This window comes from Homarus americanus, unplaced genomic scaffold (genome assembly GCF_018991925.1).
Source record: "Homarus americanus isolate GMGI-L3 unplaced genomic scaffold, GMGI_Hamer_2.0 scaffold47654, whole genome shotgun sequence".
In the NCBI taxonomy this organism is placed as follows: domain Eukaryota; kingdom Metazoa; phylum Arthropoda; class Malacostraca; order Decapoda; family Nephropidae; genus Homarus; species Homarus americanus.
In genome coordinates this window covers 96,499-116,959 of record NW_024720364.1, presented here as the reverse complement: position 1 = coordinate 116,959, position 20,461 = coordinate 96,499, and the positions used below count along the sequence as shown (strand labels likewise).

The following is a 20,461-nucleotide window of genomic DNA, read 5'->3' as shown; positions in this document are numbered from 1 at the left end:
GGCCTAGGTACAGTCCCCTGTCTATGGTAAACCTCTTTATAACGGAAACTTTTCAAAATGATCCGTAGATGGGTTTTACATCTAACGGACCCTCGATGTAATGGACTTTCATCGATATATAGTTCGTTATATTGAGGTTTCACCGCACATGGTTGCTACTACCCCAAGGTGCTGTGGCAACCTCAAGGTTATTAAAATATACGAGAGTCGATCCGGGCGAGAATGATCAACAAGGAGGTTGAGATGAATTCGTTATACCATAACCCCTTTGTAGGGCAAGCCCGAGCTGCATAAAATCACCCGTCGTAAACCAATTAAACCACGAGAAACGACGTCGTTAAACTGAAGGTCTTAATCTCACTTCAATATTGACTAAGTTTAATGCCGTTTAGTGTAGCTTCATCCGTTTGTTTACATCTTGGCAAGCTTCTCGTATATAAAACAACACAGTTATATTCTGGTGCACAAAGCATTACATTAAAGCTCTCAAATAAGCTTAATTATATCTCTAAATTGACTACAGGGAAGGAGGAGGAGGAGGAGCCAGAACTGTCAATAATTCTTATCTTCTCATTAATAACTTATTAACGTCTTTCTTGTTAGTAAGTATTATAATAAATCATTTTTTATAGATATATTGTAACAATGATCAGTGACCTCAAGAATCACCATCCTAACTCATTTAACCTTAAGAGTAATCTGACCTAACCAACTTGACCTGACCACCGTAGCTTATTTAACCTTATTAATCATCCTAATGCTGTTTCTGAGCTTAGGTTTGGTTAGATTAGGTTTGGTTGGGTTGTGGTTAGGTTAGTTTAATCTTTAAGTGAAATAAACTAGGGTGGTGATTCTTGAGGCGACCTAAAGCGACGATAATAATAACAATCTAACCTGTGGATTAATTTACCTTAGAGATTAATTTAACTTAGGTTTTGGGGGGCCTCAGGAACCCAATTTTCCTTAAGTGTCTGACGATGAAAGGCTCGCCAGAGGGTCGTGGCGATCTCACGGAGCTAATGACCTTGTGACGCGTGACGCTACCACGCAGGTCGCGGCTCCTGCGGCTTTCGAAGTTTATGTTCCGCGCTGTCAGCTAGCTTGGGTTCTTCAGTAGTCTGGACGATCGCCACGACAGTCGCTAATCGCTCCACCGGACGACCACCGTCCGGAGACATCTCCGACCCCAGAAGCAGCTCCTTCCTCCGTCACCATTCCCACGTTGATGCCCAGGGCCTTGATTATTCCCGTCATATCTACTCCGCTGTAAACAAAAACACACTAACGTAAACAAGCCTGAAGGAATAACACGAGTCGTTACCTTAGCCTCCACAACAAAGCCGATTAAATACTCATAATAATAAATATATAACAAATACTCTTTAAAAAATAATCCAATATTTTTTGTAGTTTGATGTATAATATTCAAGAGTGCTATGTAAACTTTCTACAACTTTCCTTCAAAGTTTTACTAATCAACTAGAAATATCAAATAAAAGTCTTAAAATTGTGATATAAACTCACAACTTCTTCAAACTTTTACTAATTAAACTTCAAGAAAGATCAAATAAAAGTCTTAAAAAGTATAATATAAACTTTCTACAATTTTTCCTTCAAACTTTTACTAATTAAACTTCAAGAAATATCAAATAAAAGTCTTAAAAGTATAATATAAACTTTCACAACTTTCCTTCAAACTTTTACTAAATAAAACTTCAAGAAAGATCAAATAAAAGTCTTAAAAGTATGATATAAACTTTCTACAACTTTCCCTTCAAACTTTTACTAAGCCTTTAAGCCAATATAGTATCTAGGTACAGCAACAATAAGTCCCATACTCCCATACACAACACCAAGTCTAATTATTGTACTGCAAACTCAAAATAAAGTCTTAATCAGCCCAGTAAATCAAGATGTGTGTTTCTTTATCCATTTAACACATTTAAAGTCTTATTAAAGCCTGAGGAATTGTGATTTTTGTCGAGGAATTTAATAGACAAAAGAATTTCCAATATTAATGAAGTATCTGAACGCTTATCACTACAGAATCTGGTACGTCATTTAGCATAGAGCGATCTATTGTACAGGAGCTCTACAGTGACGTTTTGTATATTAATGGATGCCTCTGTGGTGTAACTTATAGAATGGGTGGATAGAGGTATACAGGTGTGCCTCTACTTATGAACGTTCAACAAAGTGTACAGGTGTTCCTCTACTTAAGAACGTTCAAAAAGTAAGGTGTTCCTCTACTTAGAATGTTCAACAAAACAAAAACCCAACCACCAACAGTGTACAGGTGTTCTCTACTAAGAACGTTCAACAAAGTGTACACGTGTTCCTCTACTTATGAGCGTTCAAAAAGTGTACATGTGTCTTCACATGAACGTTCAACAAAGTGTACAGGTGTTCTTCTACTTATGAACGTTCAACTTACAAACTTTAAGAGATAAAGCATCATCACTGGAGGAGGGGGGGTTACCTGCCAGAACAGGTGTTTAATGTGGATGAGACTGATTATTTTGAAGATAATTCCAGATAGAACAAACATTACCTAGAAGAGTGAGCAGGTCTCAAGGCTGTATTAAAGAGGCATAGCTCTACTAAATATAAATAATCATTACATTTTTTACAATATCTTTGGCATCCACAAGAGTCAAATTGGATCATACAACGAGCCTCAGGAACGTGAATCGTCAAGCTTAGAGCACCTGTATACAGAAGCGATGGCAACATGCACACAGACACAGACAGATAGACAGACTACCCTCACCCAAAGCATGCACAGACACAGACAGATAGACAGACTACTCACCTAAAGCATGCACAGACACAGACAGAAGACAGACTACTCACCTAAAGCATGCACAGACACAGACAGATAGACAACTACCACAGACTAACATCACCAAGAGCATGCACAGACACAGACAGATAGACAGACTACTCACCTAAGCATGCACAGACACAGACAGACAGACAGACTACCTCACCTAGCATGACAGACACAGACAGATAACTCACCTAAAGCATGCACAGACACAGACAGATAGACAGACTACCCCACCTAAAGCATGCACAGACACAGACAGATAGAAGACTACCTCACCTAGCATGCACAGACACAGACAGAGAGACAGACTACCTCACCCAAAAGCATGCAAGGACACAGATGACAGACACCACCAAGAGCACATGCACACAGACAGATAGACAGACTACCTCACCTAGAGCATGCACAGACACAGACAGATAGACAGACTACCCCACCTAGAGCATGCACAGACACAGACAGATAGACAGACTACCCCACCAAGAGCATGACAGACACAGACAGATAACAGACTCCCCACCCAACATGCACAGACACAGAAGATAGACAGACTACCTCACCTAAAGCATCCAGACAAGACAGATAGACAGACTACTCACTAAAGCATGCACAACAGACAGATAAACCTCACCAAAGCATGCACAGACAGGAAATAGACAGACTAACTCACCTAAAGCATGCACAGACACAGACAGATAGACAGACTACCCACCAAAGCATGCACAGACACAGACAGATAGACAAACACTACCTCACCTAAAGCATGCACAGACACAGAACAGACACTACCAAGAGCATGCACAGACACAGACAGACAGACAGACTACCTCACCAAGAGATGCACACACAGACAGATAGACAGACTACCTCACTAAGCATGCACAGAACAGACAGACAGACAGACTACCTCACCAGAGCATGCACAGACACAGACAGACAGACAGACTACCTCACCAAGAGCATGCACACAGACACAGACAGATAGACAGACTACCTCACCTAAAGCATGCACAGACACAGACAGACAGACAGACTAACCTCACCAAGAGCATGCACAGACACAGACAGATAGACAGACTACCTCACCTAAAGCATGCACAGACACAGACAGATAGACAGACTTCACCTCACCTAAAAGCATGCACAGACACAGACAGACAGACAGACTACCTCACCTAAAGCATGCACAGACACAGACAGATAGACAGACTACCTCACCTAAAGCATGCACAGACACAGACAGATGACAGACTACCTCACCTAAAGCATGCACAGACACAGACAGATAGACAGACTACCTCACTAAAGCATGCACAGACACAGACAGATAGACAGACTACCTCACCAGAGCATGCACACAGAGACAGACAGATAGACAGACTACCTCACCAAGAGCATGCACACAGAGACAGACAGATAGACAGACTACCTCACCAAGAGCATGCACACAGAGACAGACAGATAGACAGACTACCTCACCAAGAGCATGCACAGAAGACAAACACCACACAGACAGACAGATAGACAGACTACCTCACCAAAAGCATGCACAGACACAGACAGATAGACAGACTACCTCACCTAAAGCATGCACAGACACAGACAGACAGACAGACTACCTCACCTAGACACCAATAAGTAGAAGACACCCAGAGAGGTCAGAGATATGGCTACGTGAAAGATGACGACCGTAGCCCCGTACTCCTTCACCGCCCGGCGTAGCTTCTGCCTCGACGTCAGTCGGGCCTCCGCGCTCTCTCCGGCCCGGGCGCTGACGACGGAACACCGGTGGAACGACCTCCCGTGACTGAACGACCGTCGGGCACACACACTCGGCCGACATGCTGCGGCGTTGTTAGGCAAGGGCGGCGACACTGTTAAAGCGGATTAATACCCGCGGGGCGTCGACGCCGTCTAGTCTAGCCCGCCCACGAGCGGATGTCACCCGACTAAATCCGCCACCGCTAAGGACATCCGCTACCCTCGGCCGCGGCGTTCGAGGGCCACATCCCGACTAGGGGGGGAGGTAAGGGAGCGTTGGAGATACCTGGTTTCTTCCCGGAGGAGACGGTCATGGGGTGGTGGTCGTGGAGGTCGGCGGAGATGTACTTGTCGTCCTGCGCCCACTGGCCTCCGGGCATGTTGAGGTGCACTGGAGCCTGCGGAGATCTCGTAAGGTTTGGGCACATTAGTCTGCATCACCTGTGGTAATTATGATACATTAATAACAGGTAATTATAACCCTTTAATGATGATGGTGGTTTAACCCTTTGATGATGATCGTTTAACCCTTTGAGGACAAATTCTGACCCTGACAATGGTTTAACCCTTTGAGGACAAATTCTGACCCTTTGATGATGGTTTAACCCTTTGACACTGGTTTAACCCTTTGATGATGGTTTAACCCTTTGAGGACAAATTCTGACCCTTGACTGGACCTTTGACACTGGTTTAACCCTTTGAGGACAAATTCTGACCCTTTGATGATGGTTTAACCCTTTGATGATGATCGTTTAACCTTTCAGAACTCAAATAAATCTATCAGGCTTAAGCTTTCTATAACTTATCTAATCAAAGCTTAAATGTTACTATATTTGTCTAATTCAAGCTCAAATTTTACTCTAGTTATCTCATTCAAGCTTAAATTTGACTATATTTGTCTCATTCAAGCTTAAATTTAATATATTTGTCTAATTCAAGCTGAAAATTACTGTATTTGTCTCAATCAAGCTTAAATTTTAGTATTTTTGTCTCATTCAAGCTTACACCCCAGCACTATCTATGTGATGCAAGTAGCAGTGAGAGACGTACAGTGATGCGAGAATCATTAACTCACCGAGGAGAGAGAGAGAGTGATGCAAGAATCATTAACTCACCGAGGAGAGAGAGACAGTGATGCGAAAATCATTAACTCACCGAGGAGAGAGAGACAGTGATGCGAGAATCATAAACATCAATGTGGGAATCGATCGGCTGAGTCCCACTGTTAAAGGTTCCGCCCTGTGTCCCTTGACCTGACATGAACCCTGACCCAAAGAGGGATCCCACTTGGGTCAGCTTTGAGGAGACGTCCCTGGTTCGTCGAGGAGAGAAGCGAGCCTGAAAGTAACGATGGTTTAGTACGAAGGGGATGATTGTTATGTCCGTGTGAGTTTAGTGTTTATTGAGATTATTTGACCTGACCTGACCTGACCTAACTTGTCCTAACTACTAATGAACTATATAGAGATGAAAGTCCATTATATCAAGGGCCCAATATATGTAAAACCTCCATCTAATGAACTATATAGAGATGAAAGTCCATTATATCAAGGGTCCATTATATGTAAAACCTCCATCTAATGAACTATATAGAGATGAAAGTCCATTATATCAAGGGCCCATTATATGTAAAACCTCCATCTAATGAACTATATAGAGATGAAAGTTCATTATATCAAGGGTCCATTATATGTAAAACCTCCATCTAATGAACTATATAGAGATGAAAGTCCATTATATCAAGGGCCCATTATATGTAAAACCTCCATTTAATGAACTATATAGAGATGAAAGTCCATTATATCAAGGGCCCATTATATGTAAAACCTCCATCTAATGAACTATATAGAGATGAAAGTCCATTATATCAAGGGCCCATTATATGTAAAACCTCCATTTAATGAACTATATAGAGATGAAAGTCCATTATATCAAGGGTCCATTATATGTAAAACCTCCATCTAATGAACTATATAGAGATGAAAGTCCATTATATCAAGGGTCCATTAGGCAAAAACTCCATCTAATGAACTATATAGATGAAAAGTCCATTATATCAAGGGCCCATTATATGTGTAAAACTCCATCTAATGAACTATATAGACAAAAGTCCATTATATCAAGGGCCCATTATATGTAAACCTCCATCTAATGAACTATATAGAGATGAGTTCCATTATATCAAGGCCCATTATATGTAAACCTCCATCTAATGAACTATATAGAGATGAAAGTTCTATTATATCATGGGTCCATTATATATGGAAACTCCATCTAATGAACTATATAGAGATGAAAGTCCATTGGTATCAAGGGGTCTATTAGGCAAAAACTTCCATCTAATGAATCCAAGTAGAGATGAAAGTCCATTATATCAAGTGGCCCAGGCTTATATAAAAAATTCCTATCTAATGAACTATAGAGATGAAGTCCAGAGATGAAAGTCCATTATATCAAGGGTCCATTATATGTAAAACCTCCATCTAATGAACTATATAGAGATGAAAGTCCATTATATCAAGGGCCCATTATATGTAAAACCTCCATCTAATGAACTATATAGAGATGAAAGTCCATTATATCAAGGGTCCATTATATGTAAAACCTCCATCTAACGAGCCAATTAGACATGAAAAAACCCGATTAACGAGCCAATTATCTACCTTATGTGATGCACTCAGCTCCTCAACATTGGCCGGCATCGAAATAAAAGCAGCTGCAGTTGTCGTTGTGCCGCTGACTTGGTGATGCAGCTTCTTCTGTTGTTGCTGTTGTTGTTGTTCTGTCGAGATAAATACCATCAATACAATTTGTGTTTATAGGGGGGGGGGTTAGTGGTGGTATGTATGTATGAATACTTGTACTGTATGTATGTATGAATCTATGTATGCTTGTGCGATCATTCTATTGGATATCTATGTATGTATTTGTCAATCTCTGTCTCTCTCTCTGTCTGTCTGTCTGTCTCACTATGCAAGGGTACAACTCTGTCAGTAAACAACCTGGAGATCTGCCAAGGTGATCTGAGAGGCAGCAGGTGGCAGATACCAATGCAGACCCTTCACTTGGCAGTGTTCCTCGGTCATGACTAACTGGCTGACTAAGTGACTGACTGACTGACTGACTGATGTTGTGTTTCTATTTGAGGGGGTTATATTGGTCCATGTGAACACTGGAGGTGACTAACCTAACCTAACCTAACTTAACCTAAACCCTCGATTCTTTCCACCCCAATACTGCAAACCTAAATATGCAACACAACACCTCCCTCCCCCCATGACTCTTCCTGACCCAATCACCTCAATATTGCAAACTTAAAAATGCAACACAACACCCCCCTCCCCCCCCCCACGACCCCATCACCCCAATATTGCAAACCCAGATAATGCAACAGTATATTTTATCATCGTCTAAGTAATAAAAAAATTCGCCATTTATCGTTTTTTTTTAGTAAAGTCGAAATTTTCTTTACAAAAACGTCTTCAAAAATTCACGTCTATTACATTAAATAAAGAAATGGTGGTTATTATTTGTATTTAATTACTGTTTATATCTACTTATTTGATTATGTATCTATATCTATTAACAGTATCTATATTTCGTGTATCTTTAAGGGAGGTTCATTGGATACAGATAAATTGAGGGTAATTAGGGTAAGAAGTCAAAATGCTAAAAAGGTAAAGGGTAAATTGAAAATTGAGGTAGGAGTAGGAGTGAGGTAAGGGGGTGAATTAGGAGTGGGTGAGGTGGGGTAAAGGTGAGGTGGGGTAGGAGATAGGAGGGAGAGAGTTCAGGAAGGAGAGAGAGAGAGAGAGAGAGACAGCAGGGTGTCAGCATGTGTCAGCATGTGTCAGCAGGGTGTCAGCATGTGTCAGCAGGGTGTCAGCATGTGTCACCTCAACGTGTCACCTGATTAGACACCATAATCATCAGGTAAAATAAACCAGGGTCTCTAATCATCACCCAATCACGACATTACACGCAATTAAACCAACCAATCGTAAATCCACAAACGCTACCCCGCCCCTTAAAGAAAAAACACCACCAAAAAACATCGGAATTTCTACACCACTACGGGAAGAAAAAGTCAACGATTTAACTCCCTCGAACGATTTAAAAATACATCCCACGAGTTCCCAGCACCTGCAGTACAGACGAGCGTAGGGGGCAATAAACACCTTACCCCCCCAGAGTAGTGAGTAAGCTTAGGGGGGGGGGGGTTATAATTGGTCCTCGTTGCTACCCTCACCTCTTGTCCTCACTTGGCAGTGGTACAAGACACAACATGTGGTCTCACCTCGTGCCAAGTGGACCATAGAGTGAGTGGCCTGTTGGGGTCGACTGCTACACATTTTAACAATGGGATTTATTTTATTTGATGATGTAGTTAATAAATCAGGTTAATTTAGTTGATGTATTAATAAATCAGGTTAATTTATTTGATGTATTAATAAATCAGGTTAATTTATTTGATGTATTAGAACATAAGGAGTCTGCAATAGGGCAGTTGGCCTGTTCATGGCAGCTCCTGTCGAGAGTTACTACCACTCTCTATCATCCATGAATCTATCTAGCCTCCTTTTAAAACTTTCCAGCGTTCCAGCACTTACTTCAAAGTTGCTAAGCTTGTTCCACTCGTCCACCACCCTATCTAGCCTCCTTTTAAAACTTTCCAGCGTTCCAGCACTTACTACAAAGTTGCTAAGCTTGTTCCACTCGTCCACCACCCTATATCTAGCCTCCTTTAAAACTTTCCAGCGTTCAGCATTTACTACAAAGTTGCTAAAGCTTGTCCCCACTCGTCCACTACCCTATCTAGCCTCCTTTTAAAACTTTCGGCGTTTCACCTTTATTTACTACAAAGTTGCCATTGTTCCCATCCACCCTATTTGTAGACAGTTTCATATATCTCCATCCAAACTTATCCAGCAAATCCGTTTACTCTGAGTCCTATCCTTATAAAATTTATCTAAGCAGCACATTGATTCCTTTCACCCTTAAATGCTTCTCTCATCTCCCCGCACTCTTCCGTCTCTTTTCTAGAAATACAAGTTTAATTTCTTTAAACTATCTTGATATGGAAGGTTTCTAAGTCCCGGAATCATTTTCATCATTTTTCGCTGCACCGACTCCAGTGAATTGATATCCATTCTATAATAAGGGCACCAGAACTGAACCGCATAATCGAGGTGCGGCCTGACTAGCGCAAGATGTAGTTGCAATAAGACCTCTGCACTCTTATTACTTACACTTCTAGATATAAAACCCAATACTCTGTTTGCCTTATTTCGAACATTAACGCACTGTTTTCTAGGCCGTAGGTCCGGGCTTACAAGTACCCCTAAGTCTCTTTCACAAGTCAGCTTCTCTAGGTTGTAGTCTTGTTAAGGCTGTATACATTGACCAGTATTTGTTCTTCCAATATTAAGTACGCTGCCTTGCTTTGGTGTTGAATTTCATTGCCATTTTTCAGACCACTCCTGCAGTTTATTTAAATCTTCCTGTAGTGCATTTGCATCCTGCCCTGAATTAATCTGCCACCCTATTTTGGTGTCATCCGCAAACTTGCTTATGTCACTGCTGATCCCAGTATCTAGATCGTTTATGTAGATTATGAACAAGAGTGGGCCCTGACCCCTGGGAACCCCACTGGTTACACGGCCCCACTCAGATTTAACACCATCTACGCTGACCCTCTGCGTTCTATCGGTGAGCCATGATTTTATCCAATTTAAAACTTTCCCCTCAATACCGTGAGCCTTAATTTTTCTCAGAAGCCTCTGATGCGGTACTCTGTCAAATGCTTTGCTAAAGTCTAAGTAAATAACATGGTAATTATCGTCATTATCTACTACCTCGAAGACTTTCCTAAAAAACGTCAGCAGATTTGTTAGACAAGATTTTCCCTTTGTAAACCCATGTTGAGAGTCGTAGATTAATTTGCTTTCCTCTAGATGCGATCGGATGCTATCTGCTATAATTCATTCAAGAAATTTCCCCACTACTGAGGGTAATGGAACAACAAAACCTTCAGTAAAAACACTACATCCTATAAACCGAGGCTCGCCGTGCCTGAAACACGAGTGCCGAAGGCAAATTGTTTACCATTTATTATTACGACACTTTACACTGAAACGCGTGTAGTTTCAACAAAAATATTGTATATTTCCATTCAAATATTTATTCAAGTCAATTAGGAGGGAATATTATTGTAATACAGTTTCTTAACTAAACCATTTAAAAAGTGATTACGTTAACATCTTTTGAACGAAACAAAGCGAAAGTCATTGTTTTCGTCACAATTTTATCCCACTTTCCACTGTAATACGTACGTCATTTCAGCAAAAATATTACATTTCCGTGAATGTATTATATCAAGCACAGTATGAATAGAATACCATTATAATATAACAATATTTTGAGTCCTACTCTTTCCATGTACAGAGTACTGTACAAGCCCATAATAATGGCTCCTAAAGTAGATAAACTTGGTTGTGTCAAGAGAAAGAAGAACACGTTGAAACTGAGTGACAAACTTGAAATAATTAAGACACTAGAACGTGGTGTGAGCAACACTGATCTAATGGAAACATATGACATTGGAAAGACTATAATTTATGATTTAAAAAAGGCAAAGAATAAAAGTCTAGAATTCACAGCTTTATCATTAAAACTGCTCCTTTTGATAAATGAACCATGCTATATTACTAGTGAATAAACTATCAAAATATACCTGTTTCTTCCCTTTAATACATTACATCTTCCTTACTTTATTCCTATGGTAAAAAAACACTATTAATACTACTCACCAAGGGTATGTTTATATCTTACAGTGCCATTAACAGCTACACACACGGCTCTACCTCCCTTAACTGTCTTCATTACCACCGTAGACATCGTTAACGTTCACTTAATTCACGGTAATTGGGTGATTATGAAGGTAATTTGATGAGGAAGGGAAGAGACACGTCCTCTCTCGTCGGTGGTCGGGTTTGTTGTGACTCGGTTAAAGGGACTACGGCCTCTTCCTGCTAAGATGGTTCATGTTACAGACCTTACCACGAACATCATCACGTGCCTATTTGTTGATTTTTAATAATTTTAGCTATTTAGGTTATAATTATATCGTCTTAACCTATATAATATTACTAAAATAATTAATATATTACTATTATATACTTAAACTACTGATAAATAATAAATTAATCATTATTATATATATTTCACTTAAACCAAATCTATCTTTCTAAAGAGGAAATAGACCTAATAAATGTTTCTTAATATATCAAAAACTATCTCATTATAATTAAATTGGGTTATATTAGGTTATATTTTGTGTAATTTACTTTAACAATCAAATATTTTGTAGTAAAGTTCGTTGTAGGACATTTAACATTAATTATCCCGTTAGCAGTAAATTATAAATAAATAATCACGTTTAAAATGACCTCTATCTCCTTATATCAAAAGGACTATAATCTTATATCACTAATTAAGTCATTATATTCACCTCTATAAACCTAAAATTATCAATAATATCAAGTTAATTATTGTCTACCACCTGTGTCTAGCGAGAGAGCGTCAGCCAGGCTCTGATTGGCTAGTAATTGTGACATCTTATATCCAATCACAGTTCAGAGAGAGAGAGAGAGAGAGAGAGAGAGAGAGAGAGAGAGAGAGAGTGAGTGAGTGAGTGAGTGAGTGAGTGGGAAAGGAGTGGGGAGCAGAGAGAGAGAGAGAGAGAGAGAGAGAGAGAGAGAGAGAGAGAGAGAGAGGAGGAGGAGAGAGAGAGACAGAGGAGAGAGAGAGAGAGAGAGAGAGAGAGAGAGAGAGGGAGAGGAGGAGGAGGAAAGGAGAGAGAGGAGACATGAGTGAGTGAGTGAGTGAGTGAGAGGAGAGAGAGAGAGAGGTAGAGAGAGGTAGGGTAGAGAGAGAGAGAGCCATCACATTTGTCCCAAGGCCACACACTTAATAATAGCCCCCTTTACCTTATCAGGTTATTCCGGAGCACTTAACCCACATCAACACAATCATAGAGAACTCCACCGTGTCTCTCTCTGTTAATTAATTATATAGATCCATCCATCTCTATCTCTATCTCTCTATCCCTCTCTCTATCTCTCTATCCATCTCTCTATCTCTCTATCCGTCTCTCTATCTCTCTATCCGTCTCTCTATCTCTCTATCCGTCTCTCTCTCTCTCTATCTCTCTATCCGTCTCTCTATCTCTCTATCCGTCTCTCTATCTCTCTATCCGTCTCTCTCTCTCTCTATCCGCCTCTCTATCTCTCTATCCACCTCTCTATCTATCCACTACCAGACCATAAGATCAACTCTGTAACAGTGTAATAAGCGACCATTTAGCCCTTCGCCAGTCACTTTGTTCGCTGGCCTGTATCCACGTGTTCGCTGGCCTGTATCCACGTGTTCGCTGGCCTGTATCCACGTGTTTGCTGGCCTGTATCCACGTGTTTGCTGGCCTGTATCCACGTGTTTGCTGGCCTGTATCCACGTGTTTGCTGGCCTGTATCCACGTGTTTGCTGGCCTGTATCCACGTGTTTGCTGGCCTGTATCCACGTGGGTTTGCTGGCCCGTATCCACGTGTTTGCTGGCCTGCATCCACGTAGCTCCTGCATCCACGTGCTTGGACCTGTATCCACGTGTTTGCTGGCCTGTATCCACGTGTTTGCTGGCCTGTATCCACGTGTTCGCTGGCCTGTATCCACGTGTTTGCTGGCCTGTATCAACGTGGTTAGGTTAGGTTAAAGACAACCATGGCAACACTGAACTAACAACAGGTGGTAGCTGTATCAGGGTTGTACTATAGAGATTCTTGGCTCAGTGACCAAAGGTTAATGACTTATACCTCAGGTTCACTACACTCTCTAGGGTAGGTTAGGTGGGTGGCAACTATAGTGGGTGGCAGACGTGGGTACAGGTGGGTGGCAGACGTGGGTACAGGTGGGTGGCAACTATAGTGGGTGTCAGACGTGGGAACAGGTGGGTGGGTAGGTGGGAACAGGTGGTGGCAACTATAGTGGTGGCTGACGTGGGAACAGGTGGGTGGCAGACGTGGGTACAGGTGGTGGCAACTATAGTGTTACAATAGTGGTGGTGGTGACGGGAACAGGTGGTGGCAGACGTGGGGTACAGGTGGTGGCAACTATAGTGCTACAATAGGGTGGCAGACGTGGGTGGCATGTGAGGTGAGCGTAGACACGAGTCAGGAAGTACATGGGTGGCACTATCAGATGGGTGGCACGTGTAAGGGGCGGCGGAGACACGTGCCAAGAAGCAGGTGGGTGGCTGGTTCATATAGAGGGCGGCGTAGGAGTCAGGAGGTGGATAGTTGGGTAGTTGACACATGTAGGTGGATAGGCTGCATAGGTAAGAGTCAGGAAGTGGATAGATGGATGGCTGACACAAATGGGTGGGTGTGGATGGGTATGGATGGGTGTGGGTGGGTATGGATGGGTGTGGGTGGGTGGTGGGTGGGTATGTGTGGGTGGGGTCGTGAAATCAGCTGACCAGACTTCCGTGTTTACAAGTGGATTCTCAACTGCTATTTTAAGCTCCTGACAAAGAAAACTGCAATTATTACCCTTATGTACCTGTTGGCACGGGCGTTGAGGTGTTGGCACGGGCGTAAGAGGTGTTGGCACGGCCGTTGAGGTGTTGGCACGGGCGTAAGAGGTGTTGGCACGGGCGTTGAGGTGTTGGCAAGGGCGTAGGGGCGTGACATGGAGTTGACACGTGTGAATATCCGGGTAACACCAATGCTGGGACCTAAGAAAAACATTTACTTAGATTAGATTAGTTTAGAGAGATAGTTAAGTTAGATTAAATTATATTATACTAACTTATATTAAAATCATGTTTAATCATCAATTTAAATAAACTAGGGTGTCTAATCTTCATGTAAAGAGAAAAATACCACAAGGGATAACGGGCCAAGTTCCCTCCCTCATCCTAACTTAAAGTGACCAACACAATAGAGGGGGCGTCACTCATAACAACACACCATGTTAAGTAATTACCACGACCGCACCCTCTCTAAAACTAATTAATTTCCCCATTAATAAAAAACAAATTAATTTCCTATAATATATAAGAAAATTAAATTATATTAGTATTTAATTATTAATAAGATGAGATTAATTATGGATGATCATATAGAGAATTAATTAAGTATTTAGATATAAAGTCCGTGGTATTATTAACTAACATCCACCATCTTGTTTTCCTCCTCAGCTGACGGGAGAAAAAATAACTTATTTATTGTATTTTCTTCACCTACTGTCAGCCTTGAGTGTCAGCCTTGAGTGTCAGCCTCGAGTGTCAGTCTTGAGTGTCAGCCTTGAGTGTCAGTCATGTCTCTCTCCGTGGATATACAGTTAAAGAGATCAAGTAAAATATACCATGAAGGGGTGAGTTGATGTTGTCTCGTATGATAGATGGATAGATGGATAGATATAGAGGTTGATAGATGGATAGGCTAATAGATGGAAGGATAGATAGGTTGATGAATAGACAGACAGATAGATAGATACAGATAGATATAGATAAAATCATCCTATCCTAATCTAGCCTAGCCTATCCTAACCTAACCTAGCCTATCCTAACCTAATCTAGCCTATCCTAACCTAATCTAGCCTAGCCTATCCTAACCTAGCCTAGCCTATCCTAACCTAATCTAGCCTAGCCTAACTTAATCTAGCCTAGCCTAGCCTATCCTATCCTAACCTAACCTAATCTAATCTAGCCTATCCTAACCTAATCTAGCCTATCCTAACCTATCCTCATGCCCCCAGAGTTACCCTAAAGTGCTTCCTTCTCGCGACTCACACGTCTAAAGTGTTACCCGGACGATCGTACATATTTGTTTATTTACAGGAAAAGGTCGCCGGGGTGTTGGTGCTCGACAGTCGCTCCGAGGCGCGGCACGACGGCATAACTCTGACGATGGATGGGATAGTTAGCGTCCAGTTGTCCCCCAGGAGTGCCGGCCTTATCGAATCGATCGTTAATTCGTCTAAGGTCAGGACGAATGATATTTTTTGTAGCTATGGGGTCAGGAATGTCTCTCTCTATGTTGTTCGTTATACGGGGGTTTTACATCTAACGGGCCCTCAATATAATGGACTTTCCGTTCCATAGAGGTTTTATTTTGGTAAAGTTTATCGATTAATTAATACAATACTACAAAGATTTATAGATTATTACAGTAGAATACATACCTGTATTTTATATCCAATATTGTATTATAAAGATTCATGTTTCTAAATTTACTAGGAATTAAATTTAGAAGATTCTGAATTACCCAACAAATCTAATTCTATAGCCCCATTACATCATCAACCAATCACAGAAGGTCGTTGAATTAGAAGATTCTGAATAACCCCAAAAATCTAATTCTACATTACAGCTCATTTCCATCATCAACCAATCACAGAAGGTCGTTGAATTAGAAGATTCTGAATAACCCCAAAAATCTAATTCTACATTACAGCCCATTTCCATCATCAACCAATCAGTGGAGGTCGTTAAGTCAGGAAAAATACCAACAGGCCAGACTGAAATACCCTTCGAAATTCCCCTCGTTCCCCGCTCGTCGTCCAAGGTCCTGTACGAGACTTACCATGGGGTGTACGTCACGGTCCAGTACTCTCTGAGGTGCGACATTAAGCGGAGTCTTCTAGCAAAAGACATCACCAAATTACAGGAATTTATCGTGGAATACAAAGTGAGTATTGTATTCTCTGGACTATATTTTTTGTATTGTACTGTATTAAATTGTATAAAGTTATTTAATTGCTTCACTGTTTACAACTGTTTGTATACCTACACTGTCTAGGTACACTATATACCTACACTGTCTAGGTACACTATATACCTACACTGTCTAGGTACACTATATACCTACACTGTCTAGGTACACTATATACCTACACTGTCTAGGTACACTATATACCTACACTGTCTAGGTACACTATATACCTACACTGTCTAGGTACACTATATACCTACACTGTCTAGGTACACTATATACCTACACTGTCTAGGTACACTATATACCTACACTGTCTAGGTACACTATATACCTACACTGTCTAGGTACACTATATACCTACACTGTCTAGGTACACTGTCTAGGTTACAAGCTAAATCAGTGTAAACTTGTATGGTGATTTTACTGAATAAATCTCTCATCAATCTGTCCACATATGTTTTGCAATCAATCTATCTATATGTCTATGTGTATCAAACCTAACCTAACCTATCTACATAACTATCAAGCAATCAATCACATCTCTGCACTCAGCCCAGGAACCCTGAAGAGACAATACCCGTCAGGTTTGAGATCCGCCCAGACACCCTACAGAACGTCCGCGACCGGGCACGCATCCCGCATTTCCTGGTCACGGGTCATCTAGACACGGCCGTTTACTCCCTCTCGCAGCCACTGACAGGAGAGGTGGGTATCATACAGTAGATGGAGGTTTTACATATAATGGACCCTTGATATAATGGACTTTCATCTCTATATAGTTCATTAGATGGAGGTTTTACATATAATGGACCCTTCATGTAATGGACTTTCATCTCTATATAGTTCATTAGATGGAGGTTTTACATATAATGGACTTTCATCTCTATATAGTTCATTAGATGGAGGTTTTACATATAATGGGCCCTTGATATAATGGACTTTCATCTCTATATAGTTCATTAGATGGAGGTTTTACATATAATGGGCCCTTGATGTAATGGACTTTCATCTCTATATAGTTCATTAGATGGAGGTTTTACATATAATGGACCCTTGATGTAATGGACTTTCATCTCTATATAGTTCATTAGATGGAGGTTTTACATATAATGGGCCCTTGATATAATGGACTTTCATCTCTATATAGTTCATTAGATGGAGGTTTTACATATAATGGACCCTTGATATAATGGACTTTCATCTCTATATAGTTCATTAGATGGAGGTTTTACATATAATGGGCCCTTGATATAATGGACTTTCATCTCTATATAGTTCATTAGATGGAGGTTTTACATATAATGGACCCTTGATATAATGGACTTTCATCTCTATATAGTTCATTAGATGGAGGTTTTACATATAATGGGCCCTTGATATAATGGACTTTCATCTCTATATAGTTCATTAGATGGAGGTTTTACATATAATGGACCCTTGATATAATGGACTTTCATCTCTATATAGTTCATTAGATGGAGGTTTTACATATAATGGACCCTTGATATAATGGACTTTCATCTCTATATAGTTCATTAGATGGAGGTTTTATATATAATGGGACCCTTGATATAATGGACTTTCATCTCTATATAGTTCATTAGATGGAGGTTTTACATATAATGGACCCTTGATATAATGGACTTTCATCATCTCTTTCATCTCTATATAGTTCATTAGATGGAGGTTTTACATATAATGGGCCCTTGATATAATGGACTTTCATCTCTATATAGTTCATTAGATGGAGGTTTTACATATAATGGACCCTTGATGTAATGGACTTTCATCTCTATATAGTTCATTAGATGGAGGTTTTACATATAATGGACCCTTGATATAATGGACTTTCATCTCTATATAGTTCATTAGATGGAGGTTTTACATATAATGGACCCTTGATATAATGGACTTTCATCTCTATATAGTTCATTAGATGGAGGTTTTACATATAATGGACCCTTGATATAATGGACTTTCATCTCTATATAGTTCATTAGATGGAGGTTTTACATATAATGGACCCTTGATATAATGGACTTTCATCTCTATATAGTTCATTAGATGGAGGTTTTACATATAATGGACCCTTGATATAATGGACTTTCATCTCTATATAGTTCATTAGATGGAGGTTTTACATATAATGGACCCTTGATATAATGGACTTTCATCTCTATATAGTTCATTACAAGGAGGTTTCACATCTAACCTAACCTGACCCCACACGGAGAATGTCGATAAATAATAATGTTAATAATAATAATAAAAAAAAGATCTTCTGACGACCACAAACTAACTATCGCTCGACTTACAGCTAACGGTGTGCGAGTGCGAACGAGGTATAAGCAGCATCGAACTCCAACTGGTCCGTGTCGAGACGTGTGGCTCGACCGAGGGCTACACCAGGGAGGGTAAGTTTGTCCGTTGATTCGTGTTTATTGACGTGATACACGGATGAAATATTAACCCAGAGAGAATAGGTGTTATAACTATCCATTAATCTATCTGTCTATTCTATATACATATCTACAGTATCTATTTATCTGCCTATCCATCCATCTCAGAACCTCTATCTACCTATCCATCCACTTCTCGACCTCCATCCATAAACCTCTCGACCTGTATCTATCCATCTCAGTACCTCTATCCATCTGTCCATCCACCTCTCGACCTCTATCCATCCACCTCTCGACCTCTATCCATCCACCTCTCGACCTCTATCCATCCATCTCAGAGCCTCTATCCATCCATCTCAGAGCCTCTATCCATCCACCTCAGAGCCTCTATCCACCTAACACTATCCTACTTTCCAGCCTCAGAGATCCAGAACATTCAGATCGCAGAAGGAGATGTGTGCAGGGGAGTGGCCATACCTCTGTACATGGTGTTTCCTCGCCTGTTTACCTGTAGCACCACTGAAGCACCCAGTTTTAAGATTGGTGAGTGTTGGGGGGTGTGTTAGGGTGTGTTGGGGTGTGTTGGCGAGTGTTTCAGCGTTGATAAGTGTTTCAGCTTGCGTTAATAACCATCGATAAACACTAGTAAATGTTTCAATCACCTTCCATAACTAGCAACAAAAAACTAACAATTCGTATTCCGTTCCCCCACAGAATTTGAGCTGAACGTCGTTATCATCTTCGACAATGATCATCTGGTAGTTGAGACGTTTCCCATCAAGCTCGTTCGCAGTTAGAAATCTACCATTGTATGCAGTTGCAAGTCCCACCATATGCAGTTGCAAGTTCCATGTGATTAGCCTTTAACTGGCAACTAAATGATAAAGATTCATTACTAATTTACACTTATATACAATGTACTACTTATACTTTACAATGTTGTTAGTGAAATATAAAGTAATGTTCAAATAATAATGATAATAATAATGAAGTTTACCTGTGTAGTTTATATACCTGTAAGATTATTATTACTACTACTACTATTATTAACTGGGACCATAATTAAATACTTTACATAAAATAATTGACTAAACACAATTATCTATCAATAATTATAAGAAGCCTTGATTATATAGCGATAATCTGTGATATAATTCAAAGTCTAATTATAGATATTTTTTCTGATGATTTAAATGTTTTTGTATAATCTTCTGAGTTATATTGGATTTGTTTGTTTATAATTGAATTGATAATGAAAATAATATGGGTTTTTTTAGCCATTGTGTGTGTGTGTGTCTGTGTGTGTGTGTGTGTGTGTGTCTGTGTGTGTGTGTGTACGATTGTTGTCACCACAATCTTCAACCTGCATCCCTCACCACCACTATCCCTCACCACCACCATCCCTCACCACCACCATCCCTCACTACCACTATCTCTAACTACCACCATTATCTCTCATCTCTCTCAAAGGACAACGACAAAAAATATATAAAGTAAAATTTATTGACAAATCACAAATAAAAATCTTTCATCCCCCTAAAAAATACAGTGATGATGTATTACTGTACCTAGACATAAAATTAGTACTGTATTGTAAACGAACTACAGAAATTACACGATACATTATGGTACTATGAATTATAATGCTGAAATCCCACTAAGGTACAAAATAGATCTGAAATCCTTTTATAAATTACAAA

At 40.3% G+C, this 20,461-nt stretch overlaps 2 protein-coding genes across 2 annotated transcripts; one reads left to right on the top strand and one right to left on the bottom strand.

Annotated features, from left to right (window-relative positions):
- Nucleotides 1-1,110: 1,110 nt before the first annotated feature.
- Nucleotides 1,111-11,603, bottom strand: LOC121860515. The gene is made up of 5 exons (XM_042357676.1): nucleotides 11,401-11,603; nucleotides 7,255-7,373; nucleotides 5,747-5,929; nucleotides 4,878-5,032; nucleotides 1,111-1,264 (listed from the first exon to the last, which is right to left on the bottom strand). The coding sequence occupies exons 1-5, from the start codon at nucleotides 11,486-11,488 to the stop codon at nucleotides 1,111-1,113; spliced, it is 699 nt and encodes a 232-aa protein (XP_042213610.1). The 5' UTR covers nucleotides 11,489-11,603.
- A 3,217-nt stretch (nucleotides 11,604-14,820) lies between these two features.
- On the top strand, nucleotides 14,821-20,023 carry LOC121860514 (vacuolar protein sorting-associated protein 26C-like). Its single transcript, XM_042357675.1, has 7 exons — nucleotides 14,821-15,019; nucleotides 15,486-15,629; nucleotides 16,102-16,335; nucleotides 16,915-17,067; nucleotides 18,680-18,776; nucleotides 19,179-19,304; nucleotides 19,476-20,023. Exons 1-7 carry the CDS (start codon nucleotides 14,963-14,965, stop codon nucleotides 19,556-19,558), a joined length of 894 nt encoding a protein of 297 aa, XP_042213609.1. The 5' UTR covers nucleotides 14,821-14,962; the 3' UTR covers nucleotides 19,559-20,023.
- Nucleotides 20,024-20,461: the final 438 nt, after the last annotated feature.